Source organism: Musca autumnalis, unplaced genomic scaffold (assembly GCF_047663935.1).
Source record: "Musca autumnalis isolate F117 unplaced genomic scaffold, ASM4766393v1 scaffold_4, whole genome shotgun sequence".
In the NCBI taxonomy this organism is placed as follows: Eukaryota; Metazoa; Arthropoda; class Insecta; order Diptera; family Muscidae; genus Musca; species Musca autumnalis.
This window is the reverse complement of record NW_027411977.1, coordinates 186,211,776-186,231,707: the sequence shown is the minus strand read 5'-3', so window position 1 is coordinate 186,231,707 and position 19,932 is coordinate 186,211,776. Positions and strand designations below refer to the sequence as shown.

At 40.8% G+C, this 19,932-nt stretch overlaps 1 protein-coding gene across 12 annotated transcripts in view; it reads right to left on the bottom strand.

Annotated features, from left to right (window-relative positions):
• The window catches only part of LOC141402723 (uncharacterized), a 688,471-nt gene that overhangs the window by 236,056 nt on the left and 432,483 nt on the right, over positions 1-19,932 (bottom strand). For all 12 annotated transcript variants that reach the window (XM_073984599.1, XM_073984586.1, XM_073984598.1 and 9 more), the window contains one exon: positions 11,300-11,478. In XM_073984599.1, the coding sequence (XP_073840700.1) occupies positions 11,300-11,478 (179 nt within the window). The remainder of the gene's footprint in view (positions 1-11,299; positions 11,479-19,932) is intronic.

The window sequence follows — 19,932 nt, the reverse complement described above, 5'->3', positions numbered from 1 at the left end:
GGTGAAAGAATAGATCCTGCTATTTGAATGAATGTGGAAGTTCCCACCTACCAAGAAGACCTATTTTCACCAGCTTAAAACAACATTTACACTTTACGCTATACCCAGGGAAGTAATATATTTTTTTATTCATATTGTTACGAACGTAGTTTTTTATAGTTAGCATGGAGGATCCCATAATTAAAATTCGCGAAAACAAGAGTCATTAGAAATGAAACAATAACCTTGAACTTGAAATCATAAAATCACACGTAGAATGAGGAAGCAGCAAAGAGAGAACTGGTTATTTATCATTGTTTTTGTATCCAATATTCCACAACAATTATTACTCTGCACCAAAAACAGAGAGCATGCAAAATTAAAACGATGGAAGTGGAACGCATTGGAAGCCTGATCAATTGTTGCCCTCTCCCTCTCCATATGTCTCCGCCTCCTATTACAACAATGATAATTAAGGTGAGACAAGCAAAAACAAAACATTAATAGGAGAGAATGCAATAATAACGGAGGAATTATGCGTTAAAATGGTTCGATTGGAGGAAAAGAAGAATGTTTTTCAAGAAAGACGAGGAGTTGTGATTTTTGTCTTTACATAGAACAAAGTGAAGCGCAGTTCGCAAAACCAGATTGCAATTTTTTTTTTAAACAAAATAAAAAGTTTCGCTGTGTTTTATCGAACCGATCTTGTTGGAACAGTGGATCGCCGAGTCTTGTATCGTTTGATAATTGTTGTGTACCGGAGGTACACCATTCAGCTACCGTCTCGCTCCACCGCCCCATAAGTGTTGTCGCCAGCTATTCACATCGCATCACAACTTTCACTCCTGCGATTTGCATATGTCATCACCAGCTGCTTATGCCCTGCTGTACCAGCTTCGTTTTTTTTATCTATAGCTCAGCTCACTGCGACCTTCCATCCTCCGTGCTATTCTTTGCCCTCGAATCATCAGTCAGCTGCGAATACTCCGTCGTTTGATTAATTTCCGTGCGGCCAGCTCATCAACACCTCAACCAACAAAACTTGCCTATCAAAACAGAACATAAAAATAAACCTCTCGGGAACCAATTTTAATTAAACAACATTTCTTTTTGTTTGTAAAAATATAAAATAAACTAATAAAGGCAAATTTTGTTACATTGGTGTCAGGTGTGGGGTTGTTCGAAAGAAATTCCGTAGAAATTTCAGCCATGCCACGCCGCCAGGAAAAACAATCAGACACTGGTTTTGAGTCATTTGCAAAGGTTATGGAAACTAAATTTGAGGAAATGTTGCGGAGACAGGAGACGAAAGATGCAGAGATGATGAAGCATATACAGAATTTAAACGAAACCCTTAAACGCCCATATTCCCTTATACAGGCGGGATGGAGTTATCGTGCGGGTAACGACAGTCATTGCCCGCCCCATAACAATGAGCCTTCACATTCTACAAGAGCGAATGCTGTCGGTCTTTCTTCGACACAAAGGCTACCTGGGTCCCATTCTACGACGGATATCCACTCTTCTTCACCGTCAGGAACCGAAACATCTCCAAACTCTGCCGAAGGGACCCAATTGCCTTCTAACGATACAGACAAAAGCACATCGGCTTCGCCGAATTCAAGTAATTCTCCCTATATCAACAATCAGTCATTTGACTTCCCACCACCCATGCCTCCATGGGCTTTTCCACCACCTCAATTCCCTAGCTTTCTGCATCCATCAGGATCCCCTCCTTTTGCTCTCGCTACCTACGACGGATCAACTCCCTGGAGTGACTACGAGAGGCAGGTCGAAGATTTATCTAACTTTTATGGTTGGAACCAGAAAGATAAATTAATGGCCGTCACTACAAATTTACGGGGAAGAGCCCTCAGATTATACGGTACTATCCCAATCGATCCACCACCTACTTTCGAACAAGTTAGGAAATTGATGCGGGAAAGATTCTCCCCGGACACTAGCGCCAGTTATTTACAGTTCCGTCATCGCACCCAGGGACCTCGTGAATCCATTGAAGATTTCGCTCTAGAATTGGAGCGGCTCTCCTTAAGTGCCTTCCGCGGTTCAACTGATGATATTGTCGGTGATATTTTGAAGCATCAATTTATAGATGGGTTACGCGAGACACAGTTGCAGGGTTTGGTAATTGCGGGACGGCCCCGAAACCTAGCTGATGCTTTACGCATTGCCCAAGACCTGGAAGCTCAGTTCTCCAGAAACCGCCCCAAAAGTGTGTATTCTATAAACCCGGATAATTGTGCACCAACGGGAGGAAGAAATGCCCCCCCAAGTAGCAACCGTAACCGAAGGCGTGGGAAGGGTAACAACAAATTTCAACCAAAGCAAGAAGTTGAGACCTCGGCACTGTCGGGAAACGAATTCTCGCTGGTTTAGGGGAGCATTCACCAGCTGAGGTTGAACTAAATGCTCCGCCTACAAGTTCTACAAAGAATGAAGTTCCTGACCCGGACAAGGGAAGTACCAAATCCTTTACAGATGTCCATGTACCCCCTTCTACACCACCACCAGTGACCATCGATATTGGCGCCATCGGGGACACTAACCTACATTCCTTCATAATTGTGGGCAACAAACCAGTAGAGATGGTGGTGGATACCGGATCATCTGTGTCGTTATTACCCTTCAAAGAATTGGCAAACACATTGAATATAAAAACCGTTAATGCTCGTCTAAAAGGTCCCTCTGGAGAAATTTTTACAGTCAATGGCGCAGCTGTGGTGAAATTCACAATGGGTGGTGTGCCTTATGAGCACGAATTTCTAGTCGTTAGTGACTCTATGCCCGCTCTACTTGGAGTAGATTTTCTCCGAAAATACAAAACGACCATAAATCTAGCAGATATGAAACTAGAGTTCACCTGGGGGTGTGTTCCTCTATACTTGCCTCAACAGATGAGAAATAATTTCGTGTTTCTTTTGGAATCTCTTGCCTTGCCGTCGAAGAGCGATGTGTTTGCTGTGGCTGATTGCGCGTTCAAGCCAAGAAACCAGGCAGTCATTGTAGATAGGTGCGAAGAATCTACACTTCCAACCGGAATTTTAACTGGTCGAACAGTAGTGAGTGCACATGTACCGGAAATAGGGGTCCGACTTGTTAATTTAAACGAACAAGAAGTTCAATTAAAACCAGGTACAATTATTGGTAAACTAGATGAAGTTTTTATGGTGGAGAATGTTGAGTCCCCGCCTGGAAATGTGGATCTGTTGTCGAATATAAACGTCTCTCCAGAATTACCTGAAGAAGAAAAGCAAAAATTTACCGATTTCATCAAGAAGCATACTTCAGTGTTCTCAAGCGGTCCTCTAGACTTTGGAAAGACGAATATCGTAAAACACTCGATTGAGACCGGCGATTGCAGACCTATTAAGCAACCTGCCCGTAGAGTTCCGCTTGCGAAGAGACAAGAGGTTGAGGATCTGGTAAAAGACATGAGCGCTCGAGGTGTTATTCAGCCCTCCTCAAGTCCCTGGTCTTCCCCTGTGGTGTTAGTGAGAAAGAAGGATGGTTCATCCAGGTTTTGCGTCGACTACAGGAGGCTGAACGAGGTCACTCGTAAGGATTCGTATCCACTACCTCGAATGGACGAAATTCTGTCCAATCTACATGGGTCTCTGTGGTTTTCAACAATGGATTTGCAAAGCGGATACTGGCAGGTAGAAATGGACGAGATCTCCAAACCCAAAACCGCATTTGCCTGTGGATCGGGATTGTGGGAGTTTAACGTCATGCCGTTTGGGTTAACCAATGCTCCAGCCACATTCGAAAGATTGATGGATGGACTGTTTGCAGATGTCACCTGGCGTTCAACCCTCATCTACTTAGACGACATCATCGTTCATTCCCGCAGTGTTGACGAACATATCGAACATCTGAGCCGAGTTTTTGACAAGTTGCGAGAAGCTGGGCTTAAACTTAGTCCACAAAATTGCCACTTCTTCTTCCCAGAAGTCTCCTACCTCGGGCACATTGTAGGCAGAAAAGGATTAAGGGCGGAGCCGGCAAAAATCCAAAAAGTAATCACTTGGCCAGTACCTACGAATAAAACGGAAGTGAAATCATTTCTGGGCCTGTGCTCGTACTATCGCAAGTTTGTGGAAGGGTTTTCCACTATAGCCCGTCCGTTAACCGAGTTGACGGAAATGAATAGAAAATTCACATGGTCTTTAGAAGCGGAATCAGCATTTTCGGTTTTAAAAGAAAAACTTACCAGTGCTCCGATATTGGCTTTTCCCAATGAGAAAGACCTATTTATAGTTGACACTGATGCGTCAAATTATGGAGCGGGGGCAGTTTTAAGCCAGATGCAAGATGGAAGAGAGCGAGTAATTGAATATTTTAGCAAAACCTTTCACAAAGCGGAACGAAATTACTGTGTTACCCGGAAAGAACTCCTGGCTGTTGTTTTAGCGACGAAACATTTTCATCACTATTTGTTTGGGCGTGAATTCCTTTTGAGGACTGATCATGCATCCCTACGATGGCTCTACAATTTCAAGGAACCTGAAGGTCAGGTCGCAAGATGGATCGAAAGGTTGCAGCAGTATAATATGCGAATCCAACATCGAAAGGGTGTTAGCCATGGAAATGCAGACGCTTTGTCGCGCCGACCTTGTGGAGACTGTGTCGTTTGTGGTCGAGCTGAAGGTCGTGATGCCTCCACCGTTTTTACAGTGGAAGTAGAAGGCAAAAGTTTGGCAGCGGAACAAGATGAAGACTTAGTGGTTAGCAGAGTAAAAACATGGGTAAGAGAGCAGCACCGCCCAGATAGAAAAGAAATACTTGGTGAAGATCCGGACCTGAAGGCCTATTGGCATCTTTTTCCACAGCTTTTCCTGCGTGAGGATCTATTATTTATGACTTATCATGAAACTACAGTCAAACATTTACAATACGAGCTCTTTGTCATTCCACGTAGCTGCGCTAACTCGATAATCGAATCCTACCACAATTCAACAACTGGGGGACACTTAGGGCAGCGAAAAACCTTGTGTAAAATTAGGAGACGGTTCTACTGGATAGGGCGAAGTAAGGACGTTCTTCTTTGGTGTTCTAAGTGCCACATCTGTGCAGCCCGGAAAGGACCGAACTCGCTAACGATAGGCAAACTTCAACCCAGCCATATAGGGGCACCATTTGAACGTATAGCTGTGGATATATTGGGAACTTTACCGACGACAGAGAGAGGTAATAGGTTTGTTATAGTCGTCATGGATTATTTTACTAAGTGGCCGGAGTGCATTTGTGTCCCGAACCAAACAGCGGAGGCAGTGGCGGATGCGCTGGTGGAGCACGTATTTTCACGCTTTGGTTTACCATTTATATTACATTCGGACCAAGGGCGCAATTTTGAGTCCGATGTATTTAGCGCTGTGATGAGGATTTTGGGCATCGATAAAACCCGGACAACGGCCCTTCACCCCCAGTCAGACGGAATGGTCGAAAGATTTAACAGAACTCTACTGGACTATTTAGCAAAATTCACCACCGATAACCAACGCAATTGGGATAAGAAGTTGCCTCTAGCTTTGTGGGCATATCGGGTAGCTGACCATGAATCTACGAAAATCTCCCCTTCCCAGTTAATGTTTGGACGTGAAGTCCGACTACCAAGTGAGTTGCTGTTTGGCTGCCCTCCAGATGTTCGTTTGTCACGACCGGAATATGCGTCACTGCTCCAAGAAAAGTTACATGCTGTTCATGCAGTTGCTAGACAAAACTTGAAACTCAGCGCCGATGCTTGTAAACAAAGGTACGACCTACGTTCAAATGCTCCGATCTTCAACAAAGGAGATTTCGTTTGGCTATACGCCCCAAGTCGGCGGAAGGGTCTTTGTCCAAAACTCCAGTGCGATTGGGTGGGACCTGCAACAGTGGAGGAGAAGATATCAGAACTTATTTACAAGGTAAAGGCTCCGCTAAAGAGAGGGACAAGGATAGTGCACGTAAATAGGCTAACCCCGTATAAATGCAATCCACGAACGTTGTTTTTTATAGTTAGCATGGAGGATCCCATAATTAAAATTCGCGAAAACAAGAGTCATTAGAAATGAAACAATAACCTTGAACTTGAAATCATAAAATCACACGTAGAATGAGGAAGCAGCAAAGAGAGAACTGGTTATTTATCATTGTTTTGTATCCAATATTCCACAACAATTATTACTCTGCACCAAAAACAGAGAGCATGCAAAATTAAAACGATGGAAGTGGAACGCATTGGAAGCCTGATCAATTGTTGCCCTCTCCCTCTCCATATGTCTCCGCCTCCTATTACAACAATGATAATTAAGGTGAGACAAGCAAAAACAAAACATTAATAGGAGAGAATGCAATAATAACGGAGGAATTATGCGTTAAAATGGTTCGATTGGAGGAAAAGAAGAATGTTTTTCAAGAAAGACGAGGAGTTGTGATTTTTGTCTTTACATAGAACAAAGTGAAGCGCAGTTCGCAAAACCAGATTGCAATTTTTTTTTAAACAAAATAAAAAGTTTCGCTGTGTTTTATCGAACCGATCTTGTTGGAACAGTGGATCGCCGAGTCTTGTATCGTTTGATAATTGTTGTGTACCGGAGGTACACCATTCAGCTACCGTCTCGCTCCACCGCCCCATAAGTGTTGTCGCCAGCTATTCACATCGCATCACAACTTTCACTCCTGCGATTTGCATATGTCATCACCAGCTGCTTATGCCCTGCTGTACCAGCTTCGTTTTTTTTTTATCTATAGCTCAGCTCACTGCGACCTTCCATCCTCCGTGCTATTCTTTGCCCTCGAATCATCAGTCAGCTGCGAATACTCCGTCGTTTGATTAATTTCCGTGCGGCCAGCTCATCAACACCTCAACCAACAAAACTTGCCTATCAAAACAGAACATAAAAATAAACCTCTCGGGAACCAATTTTAATTAAACAACATTTCTTTTTTTTTTTTTTTTTTAATTAATTCTCTTTCGAGTTGAGCTGTTAGGCCTTTTGAGATACATTGAAAAATTAGGAGTCTACCGAAGTCCCACGCATCCAACCATTACACTACGTTTCACGGGTGGTAAATCCGATCTTCAGGTGTATTAGGATGTTGTTTTTGTGGCAGACGAAGGCAAAGCTTGGTAACTGGTATATATATCGAACTTCATTAGATAAATGTATATGCGAAATTATGTCAGTTAATTGAAACTCCAAACTTTTCCTATAGTCCTGCTTGGTAATCCCATTTTTCAATGTTCACAAATACTATGGTAAGTTTTATTCCTACATCATTAGTAATTGCTCTTCTATATCAGAAGATTTTATTTTTTGATCATCAATTATTGTCTACTAAAGTTTTGACAAGTTGATGGTGGCTTAGAACGCTAAGACGCCGGCAACCTTGACACTCAGTTGTCGGAGACCCAGGTTCGAATCCCAGCCTGGCTCATGCTGAAATAATTTTTTATTTTTGCCTTATTAAGGCGAAGGCCATTTATAGTGATATTTAATTAATTCTCTTTCGAGTTGAGCTGTTAGGCCTTTTGAGATACATTGAAAAATTAGGAGTCTACCGAAGTCCCACGCATCCAACCATTACACTACGTTTCACGGGTGGTAAATCCGATCTTCAGGTGTATTAGGATGTTGTTTTTGTGGCAGACGAAGGCAAAGCTTGGTAACTGGTATATATATCGAACTTCATTAGATAAATGTATATGCGAAATTATGTCAGTTAATTGAAACTCCAAACTTTTGCCTTCGTCTGCCACAAAAACAACATCCTAATACACCTGAAGATCGGATTTACCACCCGTGAAACGTAGTGTAATGGTTGGATGCGTGGGACTTCGGTAGACTCCTAATTTTTCAATGTATCTCAAAAGGCCTAACAGCTCAACTCGAAAGAGAATTAATTAAATATCACTATAAATGGCCTTCGCCTTAATAAGGCAAAAATAAAAAATAATTTCAGCATGAGCCAGGCTGGGATTCGAACCTGGGTCTCCGACAACTGAGTGTCAAGGTTGCCGGCGTCTTAGCGTTCTAAGCCACCATCAACTTGTCAAAACTTTAGTAGACAATAATTGATGATCAAAAAATAAAATCTTCTGATATAGAAGAGCAATTACTAATGATGTAGGAATAAAACTTACCATAGTATTTGTGAACATTGAAAAATGGGATTACCAAGCAGGACTATAGGAAAAGTTTGGAGTTTCAATTAACTGACATAATTTCGCATATACATTTATCTAATGAAGTTCGATATATATACCAGTTACCAAGCTTTGCCTTCGTCTGCCACAAAAACAACATCCTAATACACCTGAAGATCGGATTTACCACCCGTGAAACGTAGTGTAATGGTTGGATGCGTGGGACTTCGGTAGACTCCTAATTTTTCAATGTATCTCAAAAGGCCTAACAGCTCAACTCGAAAGAGAATTAATTAAATATCACTATAAATGGCCTTCGCCTTAATAAGGCAAAAATAAAAAAAAACATTTCTTTTTGTTTGTAAAAATATAAAATAAACTAATAAAGGCAAATTTTGTTACAATATTTTAATAGATATTTTTTACAATAAAAATTCACAGTTAGTTTATTGGTTAATATATTTGACATTTGAATTCATTGAATAAAAACTCCGCTGCCTTCCACTGTTCCACATTGTACTTAAATTTCAAATGATTAAAGGCTGTTTGTGTACATTTTCCAAATAACCATTAAATTCCAACGTTGTTGTTGTTCTTCGTCTTCTTCTGTATCTAAGATTTTTATCCAATTCATTAGAAATAGACAAACAATTTGAATGTATTTGTGAAATGTAGAAAGTAATTTGAGTTTGAGTGTCCGAGGCTAAGCAATTACTTTTGTGCACTTTATATTGGATGTAGTTGAATGGATTGAATATATTACTTCCTCAAGAGGGAAATGATTCTATAAAAAGCTGGCGTGAGTTCAGGATAATAACTTATCATTTAATAAAAGCTCTACAAAGTACAAGTTCGTAGAGCCAAATCTTGGATCTTGTCACATTTTCAAACCGAATTAGCTTTAATTTGTTCGTAGTGTTGGAGACCCTGGACGCGACTGGACTTACCCCAGCCGACGAGTAAACCGCATTACAAAAAGTTGGGTCAAACTTTCAAGAACCTAAAATCGGGCGGTACCCTTATATGAGCTTTGTACCAATCCGTGAACCTATAGTGATAATTGATAGCTAATCTCTCGAAATTCGGTTAGAAAATGTTTCCCTAAAGTGAAAATTGTGTTTCTATTGGCAGTGAAAGTAAAATGGGATTTACCTTTAATTCAATTTGAAAATGTGGCTTAAACATTTGTAATACTTTAAATAAAGTGGTATTGTTATAGGGAGGCTATGTCACCAATTTGGAAAATGTTTGTAAGGATATTCCCAAAACTCTGGACAAACAAAATGTCAGTTTACAACGAATTCAGTTGAAAAAATGTGGCTTAAATTTTCAACCATAGATGGGGCGGTACCGTTTTGTGGGAGGTTATACCAAAACTTGGACCTATTTGGTCCGTTTTCAATATCAAAAGTTGTTCTGACAAAAAGTATATTACAGCAAAATTTTATTGACCTATGTATTACAATCCTTTCGGAGGCCACAGTGATTTCCGCAGACGGAAAGATATTCTACATAGACCCACATTAACCTAGAATTTCTGGCCTGTTTCACTAAGACGATTCGAATACAAATTCGTTCGAAAAATATTTGATTTTCAATCAAACAAAAATTTCCTACAACAACAGGAGTTTGGTAGTAGTTCGAACGAATTTGTATTCGAATCGTCTTAGAGAAACAGGCCCTCCTTCATCCATAATATAGATTCTTGGTTCTGAAATGAATTTTAGATGAATGAATGAATGAAAAACTTAATATACATACTGTCAAACTACATGTATCATTCGGATATATCTGATATGTATTACTGAGGTGGAATTATGAAAATGTTCTTGCCAAGGGTGGAAGACATTAATTTCCGAGTTTAATGCACAAAACGTTAAGTCGAAATAGTGTACAGTAATATTTTAATACCCAACAGATTAATGTAAAAAACACCCTAAAGCCACAAACATTATTCATAATTGGTTTCGGTCTACTACTTTTCCCATTTCGTTTTTTAAACCCTTAGGTAATTTCCGTTTTTTGTTATATTCCCCATATTATAATCAACTTCCATATACATAAAACGCACCTCAAAAACTTCATTTAATTGGCTACAATAGAAGAGAAAAATGCAAGTAATTTTAATAACGTCTTGACGTATTTGTCTCACCCCCACACGATATTAACATTTTTAATATCTTTCTTACTGTCTTCTTGTACGAAAGTAAGCCCGGCCTGGCTGTCAGTTAAATATAAATCTAATTAATAATTTAATTAAATGCATCTCAAACCAAAACTGAAAAAAAAAATAAAACATGGCAAGTAAGCTTTCTGGACAAGATGTTTGAGGTAGACACAAGTTAAAATTTAACCACTTCCATAATTAAAACAGGCAATTGTGCATCTAACGACAACCACCCCATCCACCTTTCTCCATTTCATAACATGGCCGGAGAATGAGCGGCTTCATGGTTTTACTTCAAGCTGTTCCTTGGTATTGGAAAGAATCGTGTGTTTTTTTTTGCGAATATAAGAAAATCTGCCTTGGACAAAATGATTCAGCAGTAGCGAACCTTAGTAGATTTGGTTTCTCTACAAAATTAACTTAGTTTGTTCGCAAATCGAAATAAAAAAATACCAAATCCACTCAGTAAAAATACACAACTATCCTGCCGACGTCATGGGCTAGTAACTTTAGTTGTATTTACACGAAAATCACGAATCATGGTTAGTGAATAAAACGAAAAAAATAAAATCATTAAAAAAGTGGAAATTAAAGAAGAGGCAATGTAAAAGTTAAAAACCAACAGCAAAGAAAATCGCCATCATTGTAAGATTTAATTAAAATCTATTTTTTCCTGCTTACGGCTATAAAAACGATGATTACAGTTTGTGAGTCGATAGCAAGGTAGGTAGCGGTTTTTCTTACTAATTCCTTCCGTTCACAATATCTAGCTACTTCAATACTGCTCTTGGGCAAAATTTCAAGTGTCATTGAACGAATGAAACAATATTGCAAGCAAAGAACAAGACTCACGGGGGAAAATGCATAAATGGCTAGACAAAGAAAAAACACAACATGATGTTGTTTTTGTTGTCATAGTGGTTAAAAATTGCCATGACCAGCAATATGAACGATACAATAAGGGGAATATGATAATACTCTGATGCGCTTTCTTTTGAACTTACCTGGATTGGTGGCATTTATGTGAAATTCACATTGATTTTTGGATCCCTGGGCAAAATCATATGAATCGGAATCGGTGAAAAGTATATCCACATCTAGTTCAAAACCACGATTTGGAATTCCCTGCTGCAATGGTGCCGAAAACGGACTCGAATGAAAGGCTACCAGCATTTCGGGACCTCTGCAATAAAGAAGAAGAAATTTAATTTTTAATTTGATAAACAGGATTTGGTGACTTTGGATAGGTTCATTTTTGTGCCAAGTATAGTTCATTTTATATATAATATCTAAAAGAACAATATCTCATTCAGTTCTTCAAAATTGGCTGCTGCTGATTACACTGTGCGACACGAAAAAAAATTAACCATATTCTGACACCGCGGCGTGATAGAAGACGAACAATAAGAAGACTCGTGTCTGGGCGTTTTTCCTTGTTACTTCAAATTTCGCGGTTATGGGCCCTTAAAGACCTGAGGCCTTGATGTCAAAAAGGATCATTTTGTCAGGCTCATATCTTCTGCTAAGTATTTTGGTTTACTGTTGTAGCTCTTGTCTTAAAGAATAATAATTGCGAACACATAGAATCCATTTAACCTGATCTTCAAGGTCAAAATCGTTAAGGTCAAATTTCCGTTATAATTTTTTCTCGGATATATATCGAACCGATCAAAATTGAATCAAACAACGAACAGGGAAAAACGCATGGACACGTGTCTTCCTATTTTTCGTCTTTTATCACGATGCGGTCTCAGAATATGGTTACTTTTCCATGACTCAAAAAATTACACACAGTGTTATTATTGATTGTGATTATATTGACTTAACATTGCAAAATTTTGGAAAAGCAAAAAATTCCCCACAATCCCCTACTAACCCATTATTTTGACAAGTAAGGGCGTGGTCCAATTAAAATAATCAGCAATGAACTCAAATGGATCCCCCTAATGTATCAATTGGGCCCACATACGAACCCTGCAGCACTTGGAGTGGCAGTCAGCAGCATAGCAACCCTTCGGAAAGGTGGAAAATTGACCTGACCAATGTGGCGTTATACGTCAAGGGGTATGGATGCAAACTTGAGACGGAAGGCATGCTTGAAGCCTTTGGAAACAAAATGAGACTTTGGTTGTGAAGAAATGGGAAGTCTTTCAACTGGGACTTTCATGTGGTGAGACTTGACGTTATCTCTAGAGCTTGCAAACTATCATTAATCTGACTATCGTGTTGATCGCTGTCGTAAAGATTTATTTACATGGGATTACAAATTACTTTTCAAATAATTTGCGACAAGTAATCCGACGTAGGGGATGGAAGATACCAAGGAACGGTCCTGACCGGTTTTAACATGGCAAAGCCCAGGATTTATCTTGGTCCCTCTTTCATCCCAAGTGGACACTGACCTCCCCGTGGTGTCACCTGGGGAACTGCCTTTAACACCCGTTAAAGGTAGTGAGCTAACATGTGCCGCGCGTTCACCCATAAGAACGTTAAAAACTTGGGTTTGGGCGTCGGGTTAGTAACCCTCCCCTAGAAAAAAACAGCTTACTATGAAAAAACGAAAGAAAAGAAAAACAAACCCCTCTAAAGTTGACGAACCCCGCAAACGTTTTAAGGACCATGATCTGCGAATCTGCACCTGGAATGTTCGCACTCTTTATAGAGAAGGTGCAGTCTTCGCATTGGCAGACGTACTTGAAAAGTACAAGACCGATATTACTGCCATACAGGAAATACGATGGATTGGGAAAGGCGTCACAACAACACCTAAAGGTGACGCACTGTATTATAGCTGCCATGACGTAAAGCATGAGTTTGGTTGTGGATTCGTAGTTAGTCGGAGAATAAAACATCTTGTATCCAGCTTCACTCCAGTGAATGAAAGACTTGCTGCAATTCGAATAAAAGCTAAATTCTTCAACATCAGCTTTATTTGCGCTCATGCTCCCACTGAAGAAAAGGATGAACAGACCAAAGATATATTTTACGAGCGCTTAGAAGAAACATATGACCGTTGCCCTGCCCATGACATTAAAATCATTCTAGGCGATTTTAATGCCAAAATTGGAAAGGAGAATATCTTTGGCCCAACAGTCGGGAAATTCAGTCTCCACAGTGAAACATCTGACAATGGTATGAGACTGATAGACTTTGCAGCTGCAAAAAACATGGTAGTTAGCAGTACCAGATTTAATCATCTCGATATTCATAAGGGCACCTGGCTGTCTCCAGATCAGAAAACAAGAAACCAAATTGATCATGTTGTGATAGATGGAAGACATTCATCGAGCGTGTTGGATGTACGATCGTTCCGAGGCGCAAACATTGATTCGGACCACTACCTTGTTGCAGCAAAGGTACGCACCCGCTTAAACGTAGCAAACAAAGTACGAACAGACACAACACGAAAGTTAGACATCGGTAAGCTGCAATCACAACAGATAGCCACAGCATATTCCACTCAACTAGCCCAATTGCTTAATCAAAGCCCTCCTCATCCCGATAACATATCAGCGCAATGGCAAAGCATTGCCCACTCCATGCAAACAGCCGCAAAATCCATACTTGGATACCAGAGACCTCCACCAAGGAATCCATGGTATGATGAGGAGTGTCGTGCTGCCACCGAAGAGAAAAATGCGGCATATAAGGCTACTTTACAATCCGTAGCAACGCGTAGCGCACGAGAGAGATACAGGGAGAAAAGGAGAGAGGAGAAACGTCTTTTCCGCAGGAAAAAGAGAGAGATGGAAAAGCGGGAGTGTGAAAAAATCGAGATGTACAGGAGCCAGAATGAAGTCCGAAAATTCTACCAAAGAGTCAAGCATCAAACTGATGGCTTTGGTACAGGCACATCCTCCTGTAGAGACCAGCAAGGTAATTTGGTAACTGATACAGATAGTGTACTCAGGATATGGAAAGAACATTTTTCAAATCTGTTGGTATCCAATAGCAGCGAAGACGACGAAGATACCACAGTCCCAATCCCAGAAGATGGTATTGAATGTATACCGCCCAGCCAAGATGAGGTAAAGACAGCAATAAATCGGCTGAAGAATAATAAGGCAGCAGGGGCCGATGGCTTACCAGCCGAGCTGTTCAAAACCGGAGGCGACACGCTGATAAGGTGTATTCATCAGCTAGTTAGCACCATCTGGCAGGAAGAACGAGTACCCGACGATTGGAACCTGAGTATCCTGTGCCCCGTCCACAAGAAGGGAGATAAGACTGTATGCTCTAACTATAGGGGCATAAGTCTACTCCCTATTGCCTACAAGATCGTGTCAGGGATATTGTGCGAACGACTAAAGCCAATGGTCAACGAGATTATTGGACCATACCAATGCGGCTTTAGACCTGGCAAGTCCACCATTGACCAGATATTTACCCTGCGGCAAATCCTGGAGAAGACCCAAGAGATGCAGATCGACACCTACCACCTTTTTGTCGATTATAAAGCAGCCTTCGACAGTCCGCTGCGCTCAAAGGTATTCCAAGCCATGTCTGAATTTGGTATTCCCGCAAAGCTCATCCGGCTTTGTAAAATGACTTTGACTGACACGAGGTCCTCAGTTAAAATAGGAAAGAACCTCTCCGAAGAGTTTGGTACCAAAAGAGGTTTCAGACAAGGAGACAGCCTTTCGTGTGACCTCTTCAACATCCTGCTAGAAAAGGTTATACGAGAGGCAAACGTCAAAAGAAGTGGCACAATCTACACCAATAGTCACATGTTACTTGCTTATGCTGATGATATAGACATCATGGGTCGATCAGTAAAAGAAGTAACTGATACCTTTATAAAAGTCGAAGGAGAATCTGCTAAAGTGGGTCTGGCGGTAAACGGTGAGAAGACCAAGTTGATGGTGTCGACGCGCAATGCGTCCATTGAGCTCGGACCGACTGTGGAAGTTGGTTCCTATAATATTGAGGTAGTAAAAGACTTCGTCTACCTCGGCACCTCCGTCAACACAACAAACGACATCAGTTGTGAAATAAAAAGAAGAATTGTATTGGCCAACAGATGCTACTTTGGATTAAGTAAGCAGTTTAAAAACAAAGCCACATCTCGTCAAACAAAAATAACGCTCTACAAAACACTGATACTACCCGTGCTGATGTATGGCTCCGAAGCCTGGGTACTTGCGCAAGCAGACATGGCAGTGCTTGGTGTGTTTGAGAGAAAAATTCTTCGAAAGATCTACGGACCAATCTGCGTTGACGGTGAATATCGACGTCGCATGAACCACGAGCTGTATCTGCTATACAACGACATCAATATTGTTAAACGTATCGAGATGCAGCGATTGCGTTGGCTAGGCCATATCAAAAGAATGAGCGATGATGAACCCACTAAAAAGGCGTATGAATACATGCCACATGGCGGTGCACGCAGAATTGGCAGGCCAAGGAATAGATGGCGCAAACAAGTGGATGATGAGATGACAAGGCGCGGTATTCCAGAGAGCAAAGCAACAAATAGAGAGGAATGGAGATCTCTTCTTAGTTCGGCCTATAGAACAAATGTTCTGTAATGGGCCAGCTAAGTAAGTAAGTAAGTAATCCGACATAAACCTTGTTTTTCGATAGCAATCAAAACTATATCGATAGTTTGCCAGCTCTAGATCTCTCGCTGGCCAGTCGAACAAAGACAAAGGGCATGGCGTACTTCGTTTCAAATGCAGTCCATTTCAAAATTGTAAGGGCAAGAATCAACGGGAAGATAAGGCCAAACCTCTGAGCAACAGACAAGAGGGAACCGAGATCATCAGTGATTCCCATGAAGTCCGGTTTTTGGAGGATTGTTGAATTTTTAAGAAATAACCCATTATTTTTAGCCTACCGATATTACAGTAGATAGCTTGTTCTCATTATTTTATAATGGGTTATTTGGTTCACGTGGCTCCAAATATTTGCGGGGATTAGCTAATCAATTAAGAAAACTACATCTGAGTAGACTTTTGGCGTGGCATTCTGTGGAAAGTCCATACCTCCCTAGGTAATGACCTGAAAGTAATAAAGTGGTGTTGTCAGCGGCTGGAATCCACTAAATCTTACGAAATGAAAAGACTGGTTATCTTCCTTTTCTTTGGTTTACAATCTACTTATCTTCATTAATTCGAGTAACATCGGATGTTTGTTGGTGAAGGGAAAAGGCAACTTGAATTGACCTTTGGTGGCAGGCTACTTCGTGCATAATCAGTGGCTGATGAAACAAATGATGACTTGCAATGTCGATTATTCGGAGAAGATCAGATGTAGACGATTCGATGATCTGGAGCTAGATGTTCGTATGTAGGCGATTCGTAGATGATCGGAAACGTTATGTTTCTTTTAGGCGCTTTAAGGTTATATGGAACTTGGTGTTTGGTTGTAGACGATCGGAAGCTTACTTTTCGGCTTAGAATTATCGATGATTTATCGGTGATCGGGAAGTCTGCGTTTGGCTGAAGACGATCAGCAACACGACATATACGGTGTTGAGACTTTCGACAGATGCTCGTAAACTCGATGTTTCGATGTTCGGAAATTGGCGATTCGTTTGAGATAGGAAACTCGTTCCGGTGTTTGTACGTGTTGAATGCCTCGAAGTTTTGATGTAGGCTGTTGGTAGATAATCGGGAACTCAGTTCGACTTAGGATTTTCGGTATCTGTGGACCGATGGATTGTCGACTATTTATCGGTGATGGGGCGTACATGATCGGAATCTTAGTGTCCGGTTTAGGGTTGTCGGCGATTTATCGGTGATAGGGAAAGCGACGCATTCGGCGTTGTGTGTGTTGGCGATTTATAGATGATCGGTGACTCGGTGTCCGAAGTTAGATGATCGGGATTCAGTGCTCGTGTTATGGTACTTGGATTTTGTAAATCTTAGTGCTTATGTTACGAACGACTATCTAATATATGCTACTAATACTAGATAGTGGAACATCACCCCAAGCTGAAGTGGAACAGCACTCGAAGGTACAGTGTAAACTTACTCGTATCAGCCTCCTCAACTTAATGTTTGTTGGCGGACTCAGAGCACTGCAGTAGCCAGCTCACCTTCATCATCATGAACTGAAGTTTATTGAACGGAGTGTCATGGTGGTGCTGTAACTCTGATGCCCTTCAGTGTTGGGAGTTCTATGATCGGGATTCTATACTGGTGTTGTGGCGATGGGATTTCAGCGATGTTTATGCTATAGCCTCGAATTCTCTAATATACATTACTACTACTAGCCTATTACAATCCTGTGCCAGTTCTCAGGCCCAGTATAACCTTCTTATTTAGAAAGAATTAATCAATGGCAGTAGCAAGCTCGCCTTCCTCATCAATAATGTGGATTTTTCCTAGTACCATTGGTAGTCGGTCGGTTCCAAACGCTGCAGCTAGAATTTTTTTCCAAACTTAGATCAAATTCCAAGATGTGGGAGAATTAGTAGAAGGAATGGTCCGATATACACTCCTTTTGGTTCTTCCCCCACAAAAGATAAAAACTTTTCACTAAAGTGGTGCGCTCGATCATAATATGTCATTCAGGTTATACGATTTAACGATGATCGGGAACGTGTTGATTGCTGATCATTCGGTTGACGACGATATGATGGAATTCTGAAACTCGGCTGACGATGATCGTGAACTCGGCTGATGAACGACGATGATCGATGACAGCCGTCGATGAACGGGAACGAAGAAGTTGGTAAATTCTACGATTCAGTGATGATCGGGAACGTGTTGACGGATTATTTCGGGAACTCGGCTTATGACTATTGGGTACGACGATGTGATAACTAGCTAACGCTACAATAGTTACTGCTACGATCTCGTACAAACTACTACGTATTTCTATAAACAGGGAACCGACGTTCCTGTAGGGGACAGACTACTGAACTACCTGTAGTAGTCTCTATGTGGGACGGTAAGCCGTAATCTCAGTGTGGGACGAAAGCCGGAATTTCCGTGTAGGACGGAAAACCGAAGTCTCTGTGTAGGACGGAAAGACGAAGTCTCTGTGTGGGACGAAAGCCGGAGTTTCCGTGTAGGACAGAAAGCCGAAGTCTCTGTGTGGGACAGAAAGCCGAAGTTTCCGTGTGGGACAGAAAGCCGAAGTCTCTGTGTGGGACACGAAACCGAAGACTCTGTGTGGGACACGAAACCGAAGTCTCTGTCTGGAACAGGAAACCGAAGTCTCTGTATGTATGTATGTATGTATGTATGTAATGTATTAATGGGACAGCCACAATGGATAGTCCCTTCCAAAATTTGCAAACGCAACTCGCCACCAAATATTACCTTGGTGGATAGCAAGCCCCAGTAATAGCAAGCTGACTTCAACGACGAAAACTGAAATACTTGAAGCACAGCTGGTATGAAGTGTATGAGAATTATTCTGCATTGATTTCAGCAAGCGAATGACTTCAATGCATGACTGGGGTAAATGAAGGTGCCGTTGAGTGCATGCTGATTCATTGCTACAGTGATGGTAGGGGTAGACCGCAGGTGTTGTTGTATGTGTGTGACATTTGTCACGTTACATAGAATCGTTAAACAAATTTTACTGCAGATAGTCCTTGCGGCTTATGGTATAATGTTTTTGGGGCAAGCCCATACATTGTGCAAACAATTTGAGCTGAGGCTTTTGGAAAGTACAGACCCAATCGACAAAAACCCTAGTTGGGTTTTGTTGTGTCAGATCCAGCTTGGATTTTATGGCCCCATCTAAACATGGTTAAATACTGACTTTTTAAAGCAATTCTGGGCTATATATCTGAAACCTATGAATTTTCATTTGACCTCTGAAGCAAACTTGTAGATAAGGGCAAATTGTATATAATATCGAAAATTTCCATAATTTTTATACATTTCGCACCATATCTCCAAAACCGTTAATTTTTTCTTAACGTTTTCTTTTGGAAAAATATTCGCTGGAATGTAATACACAAGTCTTCGGAACATGTCATTGTTGTAAAATGCGCCTATCATGTTGTTTTCAGTATATTTTTCAACGACCATTTAATAAATATGTCAATAATGAGGTGAAATCCGAAATGCGAGAATAAACTGTTGGTGTGAACTGTGTTTGAAATACGTGTTGTAAATGATACGATGCAAAATACCGCTCAAACAATATGAAGTAAGCATTTTAGAGTTTCAGAATGTTCTGAAGGATTGCTGAGAACTTTATTTGGAATATTTTTGCAAAATGTCACTTGGTTCAACTCCCAATAGTTTAGCTGATACTGACCAGAAATTCAGCAATTATGTAAAATTTTCTATATTTTGTCGATTTTGATGCCCTCTTCAAAAGATAAGTTCTACTAGTTTAGGACTACAATATTGCCAAAGACAGCAGGGCAAAATTCCTATTCGTTTCATAAATAAAGGTCCGATAAATGCAAAAAACTGTAGTTTTAGCCCGGTTTAGATGAGACCATAAAATTCGAACTGGACAAAACCCTTCCAGGGTTTTTGTAGTCTCAATATATACTTTCAAAAAATGAATACTAGAAGTTGTTTAATTTTCAGTGTTGCATAGTGATATCGAAGAGAGTATCCTATTTGTTCCAAAATTGCCTTCTGATTCAGTTGACTCGTTTATATGCCGAAAAGAGAAGGTAAGAATTCTTTTGACTAACCAACCAAATCACCAATAACGG